Genomic DNA, 24486 nt, shown 5'->3' with positions numbered 1-24486 from the left:
AGGAAGGAAGGGAGGAAGGAAAGAAAGAAAGGAAGGAAGGAAGGGAGGAAGGAAGGAAGGAAGGGAGGAAGGAAAGAAAGAAAGGAAGGAAGGAAGGGAGGAAGGAAGGAAGGAAGGGAGGAAGGAAAGAAAGAAAGGAAGGAAGGAAGGGAGGAAGGAAGGAAGGAAGGGAGGAAGGAAGGAAGGGAGGAAGGAAGGGAGGAAGGAAGGAAGGGCGGGCCTAGCTTTTCAGACTCATAAAAAAGCCCTATCAGAATATTATGCATTCAGGTAAGTTTTCTTTCTTTGTAGGTATTAATGATAAAATTTCAGCCTGTGTTTTTATACAAGTCCTGTGTGATTACTCTTTCCCACTACTCTTACAGTTGAGCCTAAAAAAAAGAGGTGAAAATGAGCTGGGTCAGAAAACCACTGCTAGTTGATTCTTTGCTAGTGTTCAAACCCACATTATCTATGATCCTACTTTGTAACGAGTTCCAGAAGTGTTCCTCAGATCTAGGTAGCTCTCCTGTGTGTATCTGGTGATCCAGCACATCAACGTCCAAGCCAGCAGAGTGGAGAAGGGGAAGCAGAGGGGACGTGCATTTCCCTGAAAGATGCACTTGCCACTTCTCCTCACATCCTGCCAGCCAGAACTGAGCCATGTGACCAGAGTTCGCTGCAAGGTTGGCTGTGAAATGTCTTCTTGCACTGGATTCTATTACTAATTGAAAGTAGAGTGAGTGACTATTGAGCACAACTAGTAACTATGAGATCACCTTATAGACTGAAATGAATCCTGTGGACAAGGCAAGTCATTTGCGTTTTATTCAGAAGGGTGTCATAATCGTAATTGTGTTTCAAAACATAATTTTTGTGTGAAAAATAGATTGGGGGGAGCCTTAGTGGGTGTTAAGAGGACATTCCTCCAAGTGAGACAGAGTGGCAGGGACTTGGTGTAGCAGTAAAGAGGATAACGGGGCTGAAATGAATTCAAAAGCTGCTGAAGAGATAATGTTGACAGATGTAATGGGGGCCGAGAAGGTGGACAGCCAGGTAACTCCTTGGTTTCTGGCTTGTGTTGCAAACGCTGCGGGAGCACCAGGTTGAGGAATGATGTGTTTCTGAACCCCTGAATTCAGCTTTGGAAATGTGCTTTGGGGACATCTGTCAGGCTGTTTCTACACATCCAAATATGATTTCAAAATAAATTAACTTCCAATTCACAATCAGTGAGACTCATATCTAGTTATTGTTAATTAACTTATTCAAATGAATGTTCCCCTGTGAGGGTTTCTTATATTACAGGACTTTGTATGGATGACATGTCACAGAATAGTTCATCGTGTACAAACACAGGAAAGCCAGCCAGGCAGAAGGGAGTCTTAACTGACAAAAGATCTTGCTAATTCTGGCTGTGGCCATAAATCATGAGCAGCCTTCTTGTATTGAATATATGGACAGCATTGCTGGTCACACACAGGAATGTTAGTCATATAGCCTTGCGTTTATCATAACTCTGGCCACACTCAGTGATGGCAACCATCAAGATTGTTCTAACCATGTGAAGAGCAGCAAAAAATATGGTGAAGCTCCAGAGCTAGAAAGCAGTCATTTTGTTTCTTGTGCTATTTGTGTACATAATTCACTAAATGCTTAATGTTTTGCTCCTTTTGTTGACTTGTGATTTTTTTTTTATAGAGAGACCTACTTCCCTTTATTACAAGCTAATTAAAAAGAAAAAAAACCCATAATCTAATTGTTGCATCCTCCTGCCCAGTCAACCAAAATATCCTATTAATGAGATAAATATCCAGTTAGTATGTAGGTGGTACTGACCATTTTCTAGTCTATTGCTTTGTACTGCTGATACCATGGTTAAACATTTACAGTTAATATGTTAAGATTTCCGATGGGCACTAATGTTTTGGAATTCATTCATCCTTCATTTAACAAATATTCGAAGTGCTAGACCCTGGGCACTTGGGAGGCTTGCACAACAAGTGAAAACAGCAGATGGACGCCTCTGCCCTCTGGGAGCTGTCATTCTGGCACTCCTGAAAGAGGCCATGGGATTAGAGTTAGTTACACCCATCACTCTCTTCAACCTATCCAACTTGTGGTCTTTGTCAAATTCTAATGTTTGGCTGCCTTCTCCTCTGGTCCGGCTGGCTCTGTTATGATGGTGTGATAGGTCTCACGAGGCTCCAGCCCAGGCCTGGCCTTCACTTCAGTTGGCAGAACCCAAAGAAGTTCTGGGCAAAGTTCAGTGGGGGGGGCGGGGCAGGGAGGGGCTGTTAGGTGAGGCAATGAGTTGTGTGCTTTCATCTACTCTTCTGGTACCAGGGGTGCGTGCATGTGCATACACGAGTGTGTGTGTGTGTGTGTGTGTGTGTGTGAGAGAGAGAGAGAACAGGAGAGAATATAACTGATTTGGGGAGGGTTTTGCCACGGTATATAAGTGAGAGCAGCAAGACTGAGAAGCTAGAGATTAAGACATGCTAAGCAGTGACCAAGAAATTCACCATATTCCACCTTCAACCCTACCTTCTCTGACAGATTTTAACCAAATTAGTGTAATAGGATCTGCTTGCACCCATGACTGAATGAAAAAGGAAATTTAAACACTTCTTGCTGTAAAGCCCAGAGGAAAATCCAGCTTCTATTTCAGGAACATCTGCCAGACTGTTGGTTAGTGTGCCTTTCTTGTTAACTTTGATTAAAAGGCTGAGAACTCATTTATTCCACAAACAGTTCATCATCTTGTGATGTCAATACTTTGACACGATTTATGGCAGAGGTTAAAGAATATCAGTGTGGAGGCACAGAAGAGTGAGCACTTATGTTTCAGGGGAGTGTAGAAGGCTTCATGGAGGTGGTGATGTTTGAGCATAATTTTTAAGCATAAGTAGGTTTGTGATTTGTCTGGCAGCAGACTTGAAAGTAAAGGAAGATAGACCACGAGGGAGGCTGTTTCACGTGTAAAAAAAAAAAAAGGCAGAGAAGAGACAGTGGGGCTAGGGTTGGGGCAGGAGGAGCTACATTCCAGAGAGAATCCTGAGGTGGAATCACTCTCTTATTACAGCGTCAAGTTACTTGTGAGAAGGGATGGCATAACCAAAGTATCTAGTTCAGGTAACTGCAAATCCCTAATCTCATCAAGCAAGATAAAGAACTGTGAGGGATGAGGCTGTTTGTTCCTGAGGCAGAGATTGGGGGCAGGTAGGAGATGCTGACTTCACTCCAGACAGGAGTTACTTCAGATCCTTCTGGGCATCCAGAGGTATCATTCCCTGTGTCTGAGGAACCTGCTGTCTAGCTCTTTAGCATTTACATGAAGCTCCACGTAAACTGCCATCCTGGGGATTCCCTGGAGCTTTCCTTCCTCACTGGGAAGTAAAGTTTTCATTGGTAACATGATCACAGGTGATTGGATACAAACAATTCCTTTGAATCACTTTTCAGTTTGAAAGGTGAATATTGATTGTATTACTGTTCTACAAGATGTGAAATCATTGAACTCCAACAGATTACAGTGAAAAGGCATTGAAGTGTTTGTTTCTTTGATGTTTTGGTAGGTGGACAGTCTCTGTGAAATGATTCACGGTTTGGCTTAGCCTGCTTGTTCCAGTCATCATCCACCAGCCAAATGATTTAGGAGAAACATGGCCAGGTCATTGAATTTAGTTTCCTGAGTTATGCTGTGGTGGTCCCATTGGGTGGTAAACATAAGGCTCCTGGGAATTGAATGTTTAATTCAAAGGACTGAAAACAAGCTCTCCTGAGCCAAGATGTTAGATATAAGGACATGTTACAAAAATAGACTGTGCTTTCCCCTTCCACACCACCTTTTCCTCCGTAAAACACATGCTGCTTGTCCTTACCTGCCCCCCACCATCCTATTCTGTTGTAGATTTTTACCTTGGTTTTGATTTACCTTCCCATTGACACATCATCTGTTTAATTCCCTGGTTAGATCTGAGGTTAAGATGAGAAACAAGACCAGCAAACTGATTCAGACAGGTTCTCTCAGCCTTTCTCACTTTCCCTGGGATCATCTCATGTCCAGATTTATGTGTTCAGAAAAAAAATTGCATCAATTGACCCAGAGGTGATCAGACTCTAGGGGCCCAATTTATACTAGCCAAACTCAAGAGATGGACCAATATACCAGAATACCAATTCATTCATTTATTCTCCATTTCAGCTGTCAAGCAATTTCATTTCAGCTGGTTATTGTATTTTTTAGAAAGAGAGGAAACCCAGAAAGCAAAATAAGAATCAGAAGGTAATTTGGCAATGGTAGAGTTGGAATAGAGGGAACTGAATGACTTCAGGCGAGAGCATCACCAGGCTCTGAGAGATTATTGTACCTGTTTCTGTACTGAGACATTCTTGTGGGCTGATTAAAGCACTCTTGGCCAGGGGCAGTTGGAGGAGACAAAGTCACAGATTATTTACTAATTTTTTAGCATTTCTCATCCATCATTTATTGATTGGACTAGATTGCCTCTCAAGTCACAAAATTTCTTTTTTTTTTTTTTTGCCCATAATTATTTTGTTTTCCCAGATTTTTATTTAAATTCAAGTTAGTTAACATATAGCATAATATTGGTTTCAGGAATAGAAATTAGTGATCCATCACTTAAATATAACACCCGGTGTTCATCACAAGTGCCCTCTTAATACCCATCACCCATCTAGCCCATCACCCACCCACCTCCCTCCATCAACTCTCACTTTGTTCTCTATCATTAAGAGTCTCTTACAGTTTGCTTCCCTCTCTCCTTTTTCTTTCTCTTTTTTTTCCCTTCCATTATGTTCATCTGTTTTGTTCCCTAAATTCCACATATGAGTGAGATCATATGGTATTTGTCTTTCTCCGACTGGCTTATTTTGCTTAGCATAATACACTCTAGTTCCGTCTACATCATTGCAAATGGCAAGAGTTCATTACTTTTTATGACTGAGTAATATTCCATTATGTGTGTGTGTGGGTGGGTGGGTGTGTGTGTGTGTGTATCACATATTCTTTATCCATTCATCAGTTGATGGACACTTGGGCTCTTTCCACAGTTTGGCTCTGGTTGATAATGCTGCTATAAACATTGGGGCACATGTACCCCTTTGAATCTGTATTTTTGTATCCTTTGGGTAGGTAAATACATAGTAGTGCAATTGCTGGATTGTAGGGTAGCTCTATTTTTAACTTTTTGAGGAACCTCCATACTGTTTTCCAGAGTGGCTGCACCAGTTTGCATTCCCACCAATAGTATAAGAGGGTTCCCCTTTCTCTGCATCCTCACCAACATCTCTTGTTTCCTGGGTTGTTAATTTTAGCCATTCTGACAAGTATGAGGTGGTATCTCATCATGGTTTTGATTTATATTTCCCTGATGGTGAGTGATGTTGAGCATCTTTTCATGCGTCTGTTAGCCTTCTGGATGTCTTCTTTGGAAAAATGTCTATTCATGTCTTCTGCCATTTATTAACTGGATTATTTGTTTTTTGGGTGTTGAGTTTGATAAGTTCTTTATATATTTTGGATACTAACCCTTTATCAGATATGTCATTTGCAAATATCTTCTCCCATTCTGTAGGCTGTCTTTTAGTTTTGTTAATTGTTTCCTTTGCTGTGCAGAAGCTTTTTATCTTGATGAAGTCACAGTAGTTCATTTTTGCTTTTGTTTCCCTTGCCTTTGGAGACGTGTCTAACAAGAAGTTGTTGCAGCCGAGGTCACAGATGTTGCTGCCTGTGTTCTCCTCTAAGATTTTAATGGTTTCCTGTCTCATATTTAGGTCTTTCATCCATTTTGAATTTATTTTTGTGTATGGTGTAAGAAAGTGGTCCAGATTCATTTTTCTGCATGTTGCTGTCCAGTTTTTCCAACACCATTTGTCGAAGAGACTGTATTTTTTTCCATTGGATATTCTTTCCTGTTTTGTTAAAGATTAATTGACCATAGAGTTGTGGGTCTATTTCTGGGTTTTCTGTTCTGTTCCATTGATCTGTGTGTCTGTTTTGTGCCAGGACCATACTGTCTTGATGTCAAGTCACAAACTTCTTTGCTCTGCTAAAAAGCCCTTCTCCGGTTGGACATGTTCCAATGGTGACTGGATAATAATCTTCCTGATTAATGTTTAGGAAGTCAACCTTGGACTCTATAATGGACTTTTAGAGATTGTATTAGTTTTCTATTGCTTCCATAACCAATTATCATAAATATATTGATTTGTGACAATACCCATTGATTACCTCACAGTTATGAGGTAAGAAGTCTGGGCACAGCTTGCATGGCTCAGCTGAATTCTCTGCTTAGAGAATGCTGAAATCAAAATATTTTTTAGGGTTTTGTTACCTTCTGGAGGCTCTGGGGATAAATTCGCTTCCAAGCTCCTTGAGGTTGCTAACCCAATTCAATTCCTTGACGTCAGAGGACTGTCTTCCCTGTTTCCTTGCTGGCTGGCAGCTAGGAGCCAGTTTTTGCTCCCAGAGTCTGCCTGCCTTAATCTCCTGCTTTCTTTGCTGCCCCCTCCAGCAACAGCACATCAAATCCCTCTCAGATTTCTCATCTCTCTGACTTCCTCTTCTGCCACATCTCACTGATTACTTCTGCTTTTACAGGCTAATTACATTGGCTCACCTCAGTAATCTAGGATAATCTCCCTATTTTAAAATCAGTTGATTAGTAACCTTAATTACATCTACAGAGGTCCTTCAGAGAAGTACCTAAATTGGTGTTTGATTGAAAAACCAGAGATGGTCATCTTGAGGGGACCTCGTGAGCAACACTTTGAAATAATGTTTCGTCATTACTTGAGTGATCTTATCTGTGAATGGCTGATTTCATCCATTACGTGTATTCTCTTTATCTTGCCATTTCATGGGATAATATTTTCTTTTCCTACCTTTATATTTAGTATTTCATCCACTTGGCATAGGAAGTCCTCTATTGCAAAAATTACCCTTATTGGTTGACTAAATGGGAAAGATTGGTTTTTTTTTTTTTTTCCTCTCCCTCCACTCAGCTGAGGAAGGCTCCCTGGGGTGTGTGAGCACTATTTTCACAAACTGAAAAATCATAGCACATTTGGTTTGTACTAGGTCAGTGATTCTCAGCCCTTGCTGCACTTTAAAATCTCATAACAAATGTTAAGGGATTAATACTCAGGCCCCACCACAGAGATTCTGATTTACTATAAAACCAGGTCATTTTTTTTTTCCCCAGTTTCCCACATGGTTCTAATTTGCAGTCAAGGCTGAGAACTATTGATACGCTCCAAACTTTCTGTTTTGGAGATAAGGAAGCTGAGGCGGTGGTAAGTGACTGCCCGAGTTACCGAGTCAGGCCGTATTGGGCTGGCACCCCGGGCATGGGATTGCTGACTCCTTCTCTAGGAGAAATGATTTGCTGGACGTCTCGTAACTAATGACAGATCTGGTGTTCTGTGCCAGATTTGTGCCCCAAATAAAAGGTTTATGGTTTAACTCTATGTAGATTTCAGTGCCCAGTGATTACCTGCAAAATGAATGTGAGAGAGACCTAGAACATCCTGCCTCTTGCTTCAGTAGCAAGACTGTTTCTTTCCAGGACTTGAAGAAACTATTAGACCTTGCAAAGTAACTGTTTAAAGGTCCTTGCTCAGCAGCTTGACTTGCTCATGAGCAATAAGCACAGATATGTTCTGGCCTAGCCAGGGAGCTGGCCACGTGGACATCCACAATCTCTCAGTGTCCCAGAGCTACATGCTGCCATGTGGTCGCCACTTAGCTGCATGGGACTCTGGAACACTTGAAGTCTGGCTAGCGCCAGTTGTGATGTGCTGTGTGAAATACACACTAGGTTCAAAGATTCCATATGAAAAAAGGAGTGTAAAATATCTCAATACTTTTCATATCACCTATATGAGGAAATGATAATATTTTGGATACATTGGGTTGAATAAGATATATGATTAAAATAAATTTTATGTATTTCTTTCTTAATGTGGTTACCAGGAAACTTAAAAGTACATACGTGGCTGGCCCTTGTGTCTCACATTATATTTCTGTGACACAGCACTGTTTTTGAGGGTATTTTCTATTCAAGCTGTTAACAATGAATGGTCCAAGTCCAGCTGTGACACCTCCTGTGATCTCGAAGAGTGAAGTGGTATATTATACACTTCCTGGAGCTGAGACGTGACATTGATCTGCCCAGTGTCTGCCATCTATTTGGCAGCCAGTCGGTCTGGCCAAATAGACTTCTTTCTATTTATATATATAGGCTTAGAGGAGGCGGGGCAGGGACAGGGGATGCTCCCATGTCATGGAAAGAGCACCCTTCATAGCTCTTAAGTGAAGTACCCGAAAGTAGATCAGGTGCTCTTGGAGACTCTAAGGCCTAGAGGTGAATATTATATCCCTTGAGCAATACTCCTAAAGAAACTGCTGTGTCAGCATTTATGAATTATTACCGTGCTTGACAGGTCTGGAGCACTGAAAATCCTGTGGTGTCTGCCCCTGTCCATAATTCAAATCCAAACTTTACTCCTTCTCTTTTTCTTACTGTCTATAGCTTTTCCTGCCTCACTGGTAGCCCCCTGCTCATGTGCTTCGTCAGCCTAGTTTCACATTTATGAAGAAGCATGGAAAGGGGAAGGCAGGCCTTGGAGACCTCAAACATGGTTCTAACTGTCTGAGGGATTCACTTAACCTCTCAAAGTTCCTCTACACTTTTACTTTCTCAATTTGAAAATGAGGCTGTCTTTTGCAGGGTCTGTGCAAACGTCGAGAGAAATAACAAGACTCCTGGCAGACTTATTCATTGGGCAGATTTTAGAGTAGGCATCTACCCTGTCAGGCCCAAGGCTAGTTGTTGGGGATCTAGTGAGTGAGTGAGTGAAACACACCTACAGCCCCCAGTTGCTCACAGCTAAAAGAAGAAAAGGACAAGGCCCCTGGCAACATCAGGACAGGAGTAGTTCTCAGTGAATGGCAAATTTCATTACACCGCACAGCATGTGATTCGGCTTATCACAAAATCTTGGGGTGGGGTGCAGACAGGGCAACTGAAGCCCACGGTGATTAAGTGACTGCCCGAGTTACCAGGTCAGGCTGTGTTGGGCTGGCACCCCGGGCATGGGATTGCTGACGCCTTCTCTAGAAATGCTTCGTCCAGAAGATCACATTGCCTCACTCTTGGTTTCTCAACTTGTTTACCTTAAAAGAACAAGTTCATTTTGGACTTGATAAAAGTAAAGGAAAGTTTCTCCCAATCTTTGCTCTATATGTTATCTGGGTCTGCTAGTAGCTCCTTTTAGCACACTGTGAGTTATTGTACTCATCATTGTCAGATTATCATCTCATCAAGATAATAACGTTTGTGCTTGAAGACTTCATTCTATGAGATCATGTCTTCAACAGCTTATCTATGTTCTATTAAATTAGGTAAAACAAAGCCAATTTCCATCTGAGAGTTTGAAAGAAACTCCAACATCTTTAACTTTGTTTAAAGCATATTCCCCATGTTCTATATGATCTATCACAGTAATTAAAAAAAAAATAGATTTAAAAAAGAGCGACTTGTGAAAAGAGAGAGAAACAGCAGAAATTCAGAAAGGAGTTTGTGTTTTCAAATTCTGTTTTGGAAAAAAATGACTTGGTAGGTGCAGTGATGTAAAGGATGACATAAAAAGGAACATATCATTCAAATAAGCACCTACGCAATTGATTTCTCTTCCACGTGAGAGTCACTCCTGCCTTGTGAATCGGTGGGTGCACCACATGAATCAAGCTGGGTGAGTGGCGGTCATCCGCAAGGATAGTCGCTGCAGTGAGGTATTGCAAAGTGCCACTGAGTCATACTGACCTCGAACAGAATGCCCCATGTACCGAGAACGTCCACTCCCAGCAGGGTAGCCCTGCACACCAAAATAGAAGCAGCACTAAGCATTTAGTGCTGAAAGGCCTGTATTTTTTTCACTTCTCCAGAGAGGAAGAGGTGAATACTTAAATTCCTGTAATCCAGCTGCCTTTTGTATTCTCATAGGGAGAGTCCTAGCTTCAAGCCAAGTGTCTCATCACTGGAATTCATCTACCCAATTTTCAGCTCTAGAAATCCATGATTCGCAAAACAAATGATCCGGACCCAGTAACAACAGCATGAGATCGTCATGACAGGTGAAATCAGCCTCTAGATTATTTCCCACAATTGGGCCTCCGTTTTGAAGGTGCAAAATTGCACCTAAGCAAAACTGAGCAGCCTTTCCACCTTAGCCTAGGAGACGCACATGTTACAGTGTGATGCTTCTTCCTTTTCCTTGGACCCTTATGTGATGTAAGTGCATGGTTGAAGAAGGGGTCTTCTATGTTGTGGCTACCCAAGAACCCATTTGCTGATTGCTTTACCACCTCCCTAGGCTTCCATGTCATGGTATATAAATGAGGGCCCCACTCCCCATCCACCCCATGGAAACATTATCAAACATAGTCTATTTATTACTGGTATCAGAAAGACTCTAATAATGTATTTATTGGATACATGCAGAGGGCATGCTAAATGTTTTGAATAAATCAACTCATTTAATCTCCTCCTGATTTTCCTAGGAAAAAGGTAATAGTATTCTCATCCTTATATTAGAGAAGAGTGAACAGGTTTGGTAAAGCTAGGATTTGAACCTAGCTCTCTCTGACTCCAGAACACATGCTCTTAACCCCAAGCTCACTCCGTCTGTAAATGAAGATCAAGGATGGCATTTATGGTGGAGGCTGATGTTAATTTCTAAGGACTTGGGAAAATATCTGTCAGTGATCATTAACTGAATATGATGAGCGAACAGTGGTACAGATGGTATCAAGCGAAATCAGGTGTCCAGGGTTCACTCAGTAGTACTGTCTCTTACCTCTTGTATCAGTGTCAGCAGATTGCTTAATCTTTGTACCTGTTACCTACATGCAGCCTAGATAGCATCATTCACTTCCCCAGCTGCTGGTGTGCTGGGTCCAGTTTGAACTGGCTTGTGAATCCACCTCTTCACTGACTTCAGGGAATCCAGGTTCGGTGACTTGGTAACTTAAAATCAGCCTTGGTGGAGGTATTTACACCACAGAAACTGGTCAGTGCTACAGTCATGGTCCTTCTCTCTCTCTCTCTCTCTCTCTCTCTTTAATTCCAGAGAGACAGTTGTTACACATTTATAAGTGCACCACTGTCTATGACTCAAAGAGATACAGTATGAGTTGTCACCCTTCTAAAGGTAAACAAAGGCATACTGGGTACCCTTAAAAAAAACCCAAATATAATCATGCCTAATTCTTCAGTCCCCATCATTCTGCATTTGGGATGACCTCTTAAAATGTAACTGTAAAGATGTTATATGTCATTAGAAGTACAAAATTGTGTATTATTGTTTCTGTTACAAAAACGTATATGCCCACTGTAACAGTTTAATGTTTCTGAATGCAAGTACAGACATACAAACCATAAAATATATATATCAGTGTTGTCAAAGAGAAATATAAAATATAATGCAAGCCACATGTGTGATTTTAAATTTCCTGCTAGTCACATTTTAAAAAATAAAAAGAAATAGGGATTGCTAGTTTTCAATAATATGTTTATTTAACCCAGCAATCCAAAATATGAGTTTAACCTATAGTAAACATAGACCTTATTGAAATATTTTGCATGCCTTTTTTGTACCAAGCCCTCAAAACCCATGTATGTTTTACACTTACAGCACATCTTAATTTGAATGCTAAATATGCATCAGAGAGACTTGATCTGGATTTAGATTTAATAAAATCTACAGCTGAGAAACTAGATTCCTATCAAAACCTGTTTCGTATATACTTAATTAAATGCTTAATTAAAATTACATAAAAATTTAGCCTATTTAATTCCTCAGTTGCATTAGCCACATTTCCAGTGCTCGGTGGCCACTGGTGATCGGTGGTAACTGAACTGGTCAGTGCAGGTACATACGATCTATGCTTTAAATGTTTTATAAAAAAGGCGATTTATTATATATACTACTCCCAAAGGCCTTTTTTTCCCTCATACATTACACATTTAAAATAATTTTCCATCCTATATTCCCCACTGGATCCTGAGAAGGGAAAAATCTCAGCGCAAGTAGGTATGTCAGTAATGTCTGTGAACATTTTCTCTCTCACTAATTGGAAAGAAAGAAATTAACCTAAGGCAGTTTGGATCTGACCAATTTTCAAAAGACCAGCACCATAAAAAGTGAGTAATAACATGAAAAAATGCAAACTAGTCAAATAAATGCCTGGTACTAATTAGAATGGGTCATTTCAAATACTTGGATTCGCCTCTTTTTCAATGTCGAGTTCTTAGAACAGCTTCACTGGGAAATCAACTAGATTCGGTTTTGCAATATTTCATTGGTAATGAACACCTGCATCAGAAAGTACACATTTATTAGGTTATCTAACTAGAGTCTTGGTTTTGCAATATAAACAATTCTGCTTCTGTGGGGATTTTTTAATCAGCTCTTACTTTTTTGGTATCTGGATGGCTAGATCAGTAAAACAAAAAAATTGGGGAAATATTATTTCTATCAATTCAGCTGCCATATTGGTATTTTGCCTTTGTTAAGGCAAACTACAAGTTCCTCAGTCTATCTTATTATTCTATCTATATATTAATATGCTGACGTCATTCTTCTAGGGATGCTGTTGACCACTTTCCTTTTAAATACTTGATACAAATCAGAGGGTCTAGGTGGCTTCGGGTGGTGGTTCCTTTTGTCTTTGCCAAATTACAAACCAGATAGGAGCACATTTTCCCCTAAATGGCTTAACATACTTTATAATATTACTTTTAATAAAGTTAATGTGGGGGTTCTTCATGAAATAGCCTAGTCTTAGTATTAAATTCATCTGGTACTCATCATCTCTATGTAAATCTCTGAAATCCAGTAATGACTTCCCTCTGTCTTTCAGTCTTTGGTCTCCTACCTTCAGCTTCCCACCAGACATTTCTTATACTTCTACAAGTCTTTTTTTTTTTTTTTAAAGATTTTATTTATTCATTCATGAGAGACAGAGAGAGAAGCAGAGGGAGAAGCAGGCTCCCAAGGAGCAGGGAGCCCGATGCGGGACTCGATCCCAGGACCCTGGGATCATGACCTGAGCCGAAGGCAGACGCTTAACTGTCTGAGCCACCTAGGCGCCCCTCCACAAGTCTTTAAATCACTATTAAATCACTTTAATACCAAATATCCCAAGACAGTCTTGTAATCTTCTCATTCCTGAACAACTCAGATCCCAAAATCCTGATTTCTATCAATAGTGCCATCTTTCATCCACACATATACTATATACTCATTCATTTGTGATAGGCATGTTTTCTTTATCATCTCCTGTATCCAGTCATCACCAAATCTTGTCAGTATTTCTCAGTGATACCAAGTTAAGAAAGTATGAGGGGCAGATTTATCCTAAGAAAAATCCACTTTGCACATGCTGTCCTTATCCCAAAACTTCCAGTGACTTTCTGATTAATATGAGTTGAACTGCGGGGGCACCCAGGTGGCGCAGTCGCTTGAGCATCTGGCTCTTAATTTTGGCTCAGGTCATGATCTCAGGGTCCTGGGATAGTGGGATCCAGCTTCTGCCCTTCCCCATACTCTGAGTTCAGCAGGGTGTCTGCTTGGGGATTTTTCTCCCTCTCCTTCTACTACCCCCCCCCCCCGAGCTCACACTCCATAAATAAATAATTAAATAATAAATAAACAAACAAACAAACAAATAAATAAATAAATAAATAAATCTATCTATCTATCTGTCTATCTTTTTAAAAATATCTGAGTTGGGGCGCCTGGGTGGCTCAGCTGGTTAAGCGACTGCCTTCGGCTCAGGTCGCGATCCTGGAGTCCCGGGATCAAGTCCCGCGTCGGGCTCCCTGCTCGGCGGGGGGTCTGCTTCTCCCTCTGACCCTCTCATGCTCTATCTCATTCTCTGTCTCAAATAAATAAATAAAATCTTTAAAAAAAAAAAAATATCTGAGTTGAACTGCTGTTTCGGTCTAGTCCTCCCTTACCAACCCAATGTCATTCCCCTTTATTCATAATTTCGAAACTTGTTCTCTCTCTCACCTCCAACTACTGCCCTGAACTAATCAGACCCAGAGCCATACCTTTGTATTTGTACCATCTGAGTTTTTACCCATAATGCAAGTTCACACCCCTCCCTCACTATTCCTTACCTATCACAATCTTCTCTCTCATTTAGTTCTCATTTTAAGCCCCTCAGTTCAGTGGCTGATTTTTTTTTCCCCACTCTGATCTTTCTTTCATTTTTAGGTATGCTTCCTCTTTTCCCAATTTCATTTGCCTATCTTGCCTAATTCTTGAGGTAAAGAACCATGATTTTGATTGCTTTTGTATTCTGCAGTGTGCCCTGCACAATTCTAGGAGTTCAACAAATTCTTGCTAATTTTAAAATAAAGAGAATTGAACTAATTCCTTTCTTGGCCTGGAGTTGGTTATAACATGTTGGAAAAAATATTATGTTTAATCTCCATCTCTTCTCATGTGTTTATGTACTGTTTTATAGCCAAGGAATAAAAGTCAGTATATCACAGCCCTAACTGTAATTTAGAGTCTCCTCTGCTGGGCAGTTTACAGAATTAAAACTCACACCAGCTGATTACACTGCTTTTCAGCTGGCTCTCCCTTGAGGAAGTTGCTGGGGGTGGAGGGACAAGGTGGGGGAGGGCAGGCAAAATGCCTCAGGCTTTGAAAGTGGAAATGGTGTGAGTTCCATTATGCAAGAATGGAAGCTTGTCTCCCCTACCCAACCACCGTCCCACCCCAAATGAAAATCTTGCCATGAGGCTATAGCCAAAGAATGCATAAATATCAGTAGAAATTTAGAGAGGTATTTTCCCTAGAAAAATCTTGCAAACTTAAAAACCCAGTAGGCTAAGGTACATTTGGTAGATTCCTCTGGACAGTACCTGCCTCTATATAGAGACTTATATTGGGGAAGGGGAATAATGGGACTTTGTCCTGCTCACATCTGGCACATTATCGACAGACGACCCTGAAGTTTCACACTTCGTATGTTGGCACTTTTTCCTCTCCTAGGGACGTTTTCTCCCAGCTAACACCTAACAAAGAAGGATCCTCTTATCTAGAAGCTGCCATAGGGAGTTCTGCAAAACGTAAGGGGGCAGCTTCCAGTCAAATCGAACAGAATGTCCGTCAGCCTGGTTGTGTGCTGGCCCTGGGGACAGTTCACTAGGGGACTACTTTGACAGTCAGCCCCACTGAGCCCGCAACCATGGAAACAGAGCTTTAGTCTTGGATGAAACAGTGAGCTCTTCCTGAATCCAACCACACCTCTCCATCCTCTTCTCTGCTACCTAGTTGGAGCTCGGGCCAGGGCCGTATGCAGTACTCTCAGTGCTGCAGTGAATGGTTCTCAGCTCCTATTTGGGAGAATGGCAGTTTTAAATACCTCCTTTTCTGCTGTAGGAGTGTGCAAACAGATTTCTGGTTAATTTTGCTTTAAGATTCTTTTTGTTTGTCTCATTGTATGAGCTAGAACACGTGCTCTGGAGATAGGTTGTTGCTCATTTGGATCATAGGTTGTTGATTCATTTGCAGACAGCAACTTTCAAAAGTTTGGGATGGGAGGGAGTCATCTACTATTCATCTGAAGCAAAATTCACTTGTCTTGGGCATCTGCCAAGTATCTTTGAAATATTTGAAGAGGCGACTTCCAAACCAGAGAAAGCAGCCGTCTGAGCAATGCAAACCTATTCATATCTTTATTCAGTTGGGAAGCCAAAAACCCTGCCTGGGAATTAGAATTTTGTTACAACCTGATATCCAGAGAACAAGTGCCAAGGGAGGTTTCTTCATCTGACACTAAGTGCATTGGGAGATTGCTAGTAAAACTAACACTATATAACACTAACTAACCCAGTTGCTCCATGCTTTTCCGACTTAAAAAAAAAAAAATTTTTAATAAATTTTAAAAGGAAATATCCAGTTAACAACAGGATGGCATTTTCAGCCTTTAGCATATTTATTTTTAGCCTTTTTATGTATTTCTGCTGGAGGCTTCAAGCTCGGATTACATGGCCTATTCACCTGCTAGTAAAGGATCTAAGGAGAGATGCTCCAAGGTTTGCATTTGCAAAGTAGATTAGGCTGATGCAAGGCCATTAGCTCGGAGCCTTCCAGGTCAGGAATTTAAAACATGGATGTTACGATAACTGTAACGCACATTTGTGTGAACTCTCATAATTGGCCAAGTGCGTTCACGTGCGGTGTCACACTCAGTTCTGCCCGTGACTCCAGGGGGCAGTGTTTGAGGGTGCTCTTTAGGCATTCCGCATGCACGTGCGTATTCAGACACAGGAAGATACTCAGTTGATGTAGAGATGTGTATTGTTAGAATTTTTTAAGAACATAAAATCATTTGGAACAAAAAAAGAAATGATGGGCCCTCCACTATCTAGAAATGAAAGTATGAAATATCACATTTGATGCCTATTCAGAATTACACGGCCATTACCGGGGACCACACCATTCATTCCATTACCCACGAGAACAAATGTTCTTGTTCATCATTTCAGCCTGATTAGGGGTAACGAGAAGGGCTCTTTCATTATCGTCAAGAATATACAATAGTGAAAATGAGGCCAGAGGGAGGCCCTGGAGGAGAGCCCAGGGCGATGATCAGGTATGCCTGAGTGATGTGTAAGTAATGTAATTTTATGGAAATCGTATGGCTAAGCTTTAAAGGAGTTGGCCTTAGTTGTTAGATGTAGCAACAGCCCTCCAAAGGACAGTGTGCTGAGTTCAATTTAGACCAGCCCAAACATGTCTCTTCAGAGATCCTAGAAGTGGACCCCTGGATTATTGATTCCAAAGCAGCTTATTTCCTCCAGGTAAAGGCACGTGCTGGCTGAGGCATGATCTGCTCCCCTACTCATCAAACCGAAGGGATTCAGGTGTGGCCACACAGGGGATCCCAGATAGCTAGCAAGGCTGTGAACTGACCTTTCTTTGAGTCTGGGATGTTCCCTGGCCTTTCAGAGCCACACTCCTCCTAAAACAGAAAACCCAGGACACCAGGTATCCTAAGGAGGGCTACCTAGGCAGCAGAGATGTTTTGTAGTCTTTTGCTTCTCACCTTCTCCTTTCTGCTGTCTTCCAGCTAAACCTCCCCATGATGGCTCATTAGTACACTCTTCTGAGTATTAGTTGCGCTCTTTTATTCACTGGGAAACACACTGGAGAAGTCTTCCTATTACAAGTGGGTTGTTATGTTTTTCCTTTTATGGCCTGTCCAGCTCAAGGCCCTATGCTTGGTGATACTGCTGATGAGTTTTTCTATTTCCAGATCAAGTTAAAGTGAAACCACACTGGCCCTATTATTGAAGCACCTTGTGGTGAGGTGCTTCTAGGGCTGTTGGCCAGGGTGTGAAAATCGCTAGTGTCCATGTTATTTCCTGAGGCAAGCACCCATGGGAAGTAGAATTTATTATAAACCTACTGTTTGCCCTCATGAAAAGTACAACAATACGAGACTCTGGGGCAATGAAAGATGTACTAGGACTCCTTTGAGAACTGACACGCATGTCAGCTCATTCGTGGTTTAGCCAGTTTTTAAACAGTATGCAATGATAATGGTCTGCTTTTAGTTGGCTTTATCTTATTCTTTTTTGTGTGATTGCAGGTCCTACAGGTATGGATCTCTGGCAGCTGCTGTTGACCTTGGCAGTGGCAGGCTCAGGCAGTGCTGTTTCTGGGAGTGAAGGTGAGTTCTGCTTTCCCATTCCCACCCCCAGTGTTTTGAAATAACACTGAACTTTATTTGTTAAATGTAAGTTCTTTGGATGATTTAATTCAAAGAGGTAAGTTTTAAGTAACAGCAAATAGGAAACTTGTCTTAGCTTTAAAATCATAAGCTAGGAGGACTTTCTGTGGATGTTTTAGGAGGAATACAGTTTTGGCGTCTAATGTTTTATACATCAAAAATAATGCTGCAAATCATGCTGAGGGCATTTATACTGAAGGCAAGCCAGGTCTCTTGGTCCTGGGAGAGATATTGCAATTGCACTGGAGGGTTGGTTATTAACCTACTGATCACTCTGCTCGTCCGTGACTAAGGATATCATCCCCTATTTCCAGAGCTCAGAATTAAGGTCTCTGAATCATATTCTCTGAGAGCAGAAATTGCAGGTTTCAAATAAATTTCACCTCTCACGCTCTGGGTGATTACCGTTTGGCAAAGCTTGAAGGAAGACACAACTGAAAATAGTTGAATAATGTACTCAGAACTCATGAGTTCCTTGGCCGTCTCTATAATTCTCCTTCCTTTTTTATGCCATCTTCCTCATGGAGAAGTCTCAGTACATTCAAACGTATGTCTCATGGCAGAAATAACTGGAACAAGAAAGAGTAATGAAAGAGAACGAGAAGAAGGATTTTTCTGTCCAAAAAAGGAAACTGTGCTTATAAAGGGGTGGGAGACTTTTTAAAAGATTGTCTTTAAAAGATTGAGTATTTGATTTTTTTCCTTGCTCGGGCATCAACATAAGAAATAAACTATCTATTTCTCCCATGCTGTGACCCCACATTCAGTTGTTGCTTTAAGAGTAGCTGATTCCCCTACTCCCTGGGCAACTCATGTTGGAAAACACAGTTTAACAGCAGAGGTAGTGCCTTAAGATGTCCTCCCTGACCTTTGAGCCAAAAATAAATCTGTAGTAGTGAGCGGCTGAGGGCGACCAGAGTAAAAAAAAAGGGGGGGGGGCGGGTAAAATAGGTTATTTTATCTTTTAAAGCAATTTAAAAGTATTTCTAGAAAAGAAGTCATAATTGTTTGAAATATTTTTGGGTCTCTCTGGTGTTATAATGTCAACATTATGCAAGTCAAACATGGAGAGAATTGCAGGCTCCATTTCAGCAGCTTTTCCCATGGCTGGTTTTAGACCCTGGTTCTGAGCCAAAGAATTACAGCTGAGATCCTCGGCTGTTCCAAAGTCATGGTGGTTTAATCTCTACTTTTTTCATTAAGGTGGCTTTCACTCCACTGGGCAAGGCTTGAGGAATTTAAAAAACCTGTGAAATGAAAAGTATGGCAAAGGAAATCTTTAAAGAAAATTAAAAATGTGTCCCCAGCTAAAGGCGAGAGCTCAAGTTACATTTAGACCTAGAGTCTGCAAAGAGCATCTATTTCAGCTGCTTTGACATTTTAGCTTTGACATAAACCTTTAACTCCATAAGGAGAGTGGAGAAAACAACACCATTAACTAGTTTTCTGTTTGCTTTCTGTTTTGCTTTTTGATAGTTTTTTGTTTGCTTGGTCTGTTTGGGGGTAGCAGAGATAAGAAAATGCAATGGCCTACGGCAAACAAATCCTGCAGCCTACCAGTACTTACACATAATAAGTAATTTAGCAAAGGAAAACGTTTCTTTCTCCTCCTTTTTTTTTTTTTTAAGTTAGTGGGCTAACCCAAATTCTTTTGAATTATGTGGCTACTCCAGAGGTCTACCTTAAAATGCCTGCTGTTGTTAAGGATCAGTACGATGTTTCCATAGAAGGTGTAGATGAGAGACACCTGGGTGCCTCAGTTAAGCGTCTGCCTTCGGCTCAGGTCATGATCCCAGGGTCCTGGCATCGGGCCCCGCATCGGGCTCCGCATTGGGCTCCCTACTCAGCGGGAAGCCCGCTTCTCCCTCTCCCCCCCCCCCCCGCCCCCCCCCCCCCCCGCTTGTGCTCTCTCTCTCTCTCTCCCTATCTCTCTCTCTGTCAAATAAATAAATAAAATCTTAAAAAAGAAGCTGTAGATGAACATGTTTGAACATGAGCGTGCACACATGTGAGTGTGTTTACCAGTTCTGGCATTTATCTGGTGACTTCTGCCAAAGTGATCACATGACATAACACGGCTTGAATCTCAGATGGCATTCAGGGGCCATGCGGTTCTTTCTCTGCCGGTTCTGAATGGTAGCCAAATTTTTTTTTTTTTTTTATGTTCTCTCCCATTGTATAAGGCAGAATGAAAATATAGGTAAGGATTTAAAACAAAACAAAACACTACTGTAGTTTTACCAGCCATTCATTGGAATTCGGTTTGGCCAGGGAAAGAGGTGATACCACGGAATAAGGGATCTGGAAGGTATGACCTGGAGTAGAGTCTCCCACGAGATGGTAAAGGATGACAGGTCTATGTGCCTAGGGAAGGTTGGCACTTGAATCCTGGGGCAGGGTTTTTCTTGCTGGGGCAGATGAGCAGTTAGAAATAAACTGGCCCCGAGAGGATTTTTCATTACATCTAATTGCCCCATGGGAAATTAAATGAGAAGTCAACATCAAAATGTGCACCACTGTGTTAGTTCAAGTCTTCTAATAGGTGCTCTCTCTTTGTCTTCTGTCCTTAATGTTAGTCCCTCCAAAGATTAAAAGGTACTATATCCTTCTGTGTCAGTCAAGGTAAAAATTTATGCTAGGAGTGAGATGCCATGTCCTAAAGCAATCAGGATCCTCAAAATAATGTTCTTGGTATCTCTTTGAACATTTTTTATAAACCTGTGCAGACTGATACAGCACTTATGTGGGGAAAAAAAAAGACACCTCTGTTCTCATTGCTAACAGATAGGAAATAATGACCCAGTGGAAGGAACATTGTATTTTTTAAAAAAATAAGCCTTACCCCCTTCCAGTGGGTCTCCACAGAGCCCTGGGAGGTTGCCAAGACATAGAAGATACATATCAAGCAAGCATTAGATTCATGGTTGTAGTTGGTAAACAGTAAATGGTGTGCCTATTACATGTTTTCAAGGAGGAATAGTTCTAGGCATTCTGTTCACACTGGGAGTGAAAAAAAAAACCCACCATAGACCTTTAGATCGCTGCAGTCTTTACTGTCACCAAGAACAAGAAGGAATCTTTCAGTCTGTTCTCATGCCGTGGCCTGAGTCCCTATACATCAGCAACCCTGTGTCGCTGGGTCCTCGCGGGATCACAAACCGCTTTGACACGGGAGTTCAGCAGGGCATGGTCAGCCAGGTTGAGGAGCCCCTGGCCTTATCTTTTGGAATGTTGCCAGTGGAGGAGATGAGCACAGACCTCTGCAGATGGTGACACAGAACGGTCTTTCGTCAGGTTTTTGCTGAGCACTTTTCTGGATTCAAGGGTGGGTTTTAAATTTATGTTCCTACCTTCAGAGAGCCCATGGTTTACAGAAGAGAAGACAGGTGAGTAAACGTAATTTAATTGTGATCCCCTTGGGTTATTGAAGAGTTTTAAACGGGGTAATAATACCGTTCGGTTCTCACTTTGGAAATAATGCTGGCAATATGATGAGCGTGGATTTGAGAGAGATGAACGTAGAGGAAGAGGACTGTAATAGGTCAGGAGAGAGATGCCGCAGTGTGACCACTGTAAAAAATAGATGGATCACAGAGATGCTGAGGGGGCAGAACCACCCATACTTGGAGCCCAAGCACGCGTGGGTTTTTGACTTCAGGAACTGTCAGAGCTTTCTTCCTCCATCCATTTCGAAGTTCTCATCTTTGTAGTTAACGTTACCAACATCAGCAGGGACTCACTTTTAATACAGTGAAGTCTCAGAACACAGTTCAGCCCATTAGCAGCGAAGTGGTCCCTGCAGGGAGCAGCTCTGTAGGGGAGGAGACATCCTGAGACTGACGGAGCCGTGGGCCACTTCCCAACACTCCTGCCCGTCCTCGCTTGGGTCCCACGGCTGTCTTCCCACCTCCGCGGTGTGGCTGGCATATGGCTTAGGCCCCTGTGCCCCGAGGGTCCACAGAGAAGTAAAGGCCCGGCTCCCTCCCTGTGCCATCTCTGGACATTCATGACTCTATCCTGAGGCCTGGAACGTACCACCCCCAGATATCGTATCATCACCGGGCTATGTACTTACCTCACGGAGTGCAATAAAGTATATGCTGGATAAGTTGATAGCAGCGAAGCTTTGCGCTGGGCAGAATCTGTGGGGTCGGTGAGGCTTACACGCAGCTAAGTGACTCACCCCTGCAAAGCAGCTGGTAGGGTGAGTGAGTAGGTTTGTGCCTCAGCTAATTAGTAAATGAAAGGACTGGAACCACCAAAGAAGAACGTGAACCTTGAATGTTAATTCACGCATGCCAGTGACCAACTACACCTCTAGTCTTCCACCGTGGACTCCAGCTCTTTGGGCATGAACCAGTCTTGGTATGCACCACGTCTCCCCACCACTTAGGTTCAGTGGCCTAAACTGGGGCTCCTCTTACGGGGTCGACAGGAACGAGGTTGACATGATGGCTATGATGTGTAGCCAGAGCTCCTGTTCACGGCACACTGGGTTTTCTGCCTCTGGTTGGGGGCTAACCCAGGTTTGGCTGTCACAGGAGTCCACCCCAGCTGGGAGCCGCCCCTCCAGCCTCTGCCTGGGTTCCCCCTCCAGGACATGGGACCCAGCCTCCCTCAACCACCCAGCACCTTTTCCCTAGAAAACCCTCTTGGGAAGAACCTGTGGCCAGTGATTTTGTCCTCACTGTGAATTTAAGTCAAGGAGTTACTTTCCCGGAGTTAATTCTGTTTAAACCTTAACTTTACTCTCTATACGGTAAAGAATGTTGGGCATTTCAGAGCCATCAACGAAGGCATCTTTTAAGGCCTCGCCCCTGCTGCTTACACCCGCCAGCTTACCCAGATCCTGTGCTTCTCACTTGTCGTCAGGCGGTCCCCAGCCGCTACGACCCTCACCTTCCACCCTCCCGTTTGGGCTTTTCCGGCACTTGCCTGGGTGTTTACGTAATGCTGTCAACAGTGTCATTCTCAAACCCGAAGAGAAGCGTCCTCGTGATCCGTAGTGAGCAGCGTAAAGGCGGTAATGATGTGTAACATAAACACACTTTGAAATCTGATGCAGTGACCATACAAAGAGAGGATTCTGTGGTGCCCTGGCTGGTGGTTAGTGCACAGACTGCAGGGCCCAGGGGCTTGGAGCCCTTCTTCGGTGTCAGCTGCAAATCAGAGTTTTCTCTGGTCCGTATTTCTCAAACCTGTTCAAATGAACCCACAGGATTTCCCCAGATATATCTATCGGGAGTCTCTGTTTCTGTTTATACAACACCTTGCTGACCTTGAGCCTTCGCCTTCACTAATTACAGTATCTTCATTACCTTTTCTTGGCAGGTTTGCAGCTAGTAGAACATGGTGGGTCATGTCCCAACCATGAGGAAATGTTTCGGGATGTTGTTAGTAGAATCTCTCACCAACAGGCTGGGCAAAGGGATGGGAGGAGGAGGTGGGATCAGGGCATAGGAGAAGTGACATTTGCTTTGCGTCCCTCTTTAAATGAGGTTGTAATGACACCTGTGTTTCAAGTTGTGTGACAAAGTCTGGACCGAGCTTGAAATGGGCAATTCAATTGTTTTCAAATGATTGGCAAAGTGATGCCTGCGTACCCTGTGTAATAAAGTGTCATGGATTTAAAACTCACTAAACCTTAACATCCAGAAAGGAAGTTTTGTTCGTCCCTGTATCCCCCCTCCTCCAGCACTCTGACACATAGAGTAGATCTTCATTGATCTGTGGAGTGAATGAATGAATCAGAATGTAAATTCTGATCTGCCGCATCTCCAGTCACAGCCCACAGTTGTTACTAGTGCTCTGTTATCTCAGAGGACTGAATCAGGACCCCCTTCCAGTGGGAGGGGTCTGGAAATAGCCGTGTAGCTATGGAAGCTAGAACTAGTGGCCTCAAGAAGCCCCAAGCATCCCTGTGCGCTACCCTCAGCCCTGATTTGTGGGCTTTCTCTGTGGATGGAATGATCTCGTTTTTCTGCTCTATACTTCAGATGCCATCAAGGCCAGAACTGTGCTCTATGCACTGATGCCTAAGAGCATCAGTGCCTAAGTCTTGCCAACCTTTTTCCAAGTAACTGAACTCTGTACCCCATGCACCAGCCACTGGCTAATATCCTGCATTGAAAGAACCAGTCACCCAGCACCAAACCTCTGATACCACATTCATCTGTGCCGCACCTACCTGATTAAATCACCTCAAATATTGACAGACAGAGAGAGGCATAATGAGACCTGCAGATCCCAAATCCAAGTTTTCTCTGCCCCTTTGGACATTGACCTTCGGATTACAAAAACTCTGATTAGAGATTATATGGAAAGCTGGATCAGTTTTCCCCGTTCCTTTCCTTAAATATCATGTCTTTCCAGTTTTCCAGTGAGAACCCATCTTGAAGTACAAAGCCCTCAAAATTAAAAATCAAAGTTATATTGCTAAAATCCTTGGTTTCTTGATCTCTGAATATGAAAAAACTGGTATTTTCTGTATTCTCTGACCTTTTAGTAAAACCTTGCAAATTTGTGGAACCAGAAATCATGTTTAGAGCATTTGACTTATGGACAGCCATGTGCTATGTGTAAGAATTACCAGATTCACATCATTGAATATTTAGTTGGTGATGCTGACCACTCTGTACTTGGGGGAGCCTTGGCCTCCCCAAAAA

The 24486-nt window shown here is 42.3% G+C and overlaps 1 protein-coding gene across 1 annotated transcript in view; it reads left to right on the top strand.

Annotated features, from left to right (window-relative positions):
- Positions 1 to 24486, top strand: part of GHR (growth hormone receptor) — a 256785-nt gene that overhangs the window by 104121 nt on the left and 128178 nt on the right. Inside the window, exon 2 of the mRNA XM_021700587.2 lies at positions 17681 to 17761. Coding sequence (XP_021556262.1) covers positions 17692 to 17761 — 70 coding nt within the window. The 5' untranslated portion in view covers positions 17681 to 17691. The remainder of the gene's footprint in view (positions 1 to 17680; positions 17762 to 24486) is intronic.

Source organism: Neomonachus schauinslandi, chromosome 7, assembly GCF_002201575.2.
Source record: "Neomonachus schauinslandi chromosome 7, ASM220157v2, whole genome shotgun sequence".
Taxonomy (NCBI): domain Eukaryota; kingdom Metazoa; phylum Chordata; class Mammalia; order Carnivora; family Phocidae; genus Neomonachus; species Neomonachus schauinslandi.
Note: the sequence above shows the minus strand (reverse complement) of the source record. Positions and strands in the feature narration are given on the sequence as shown.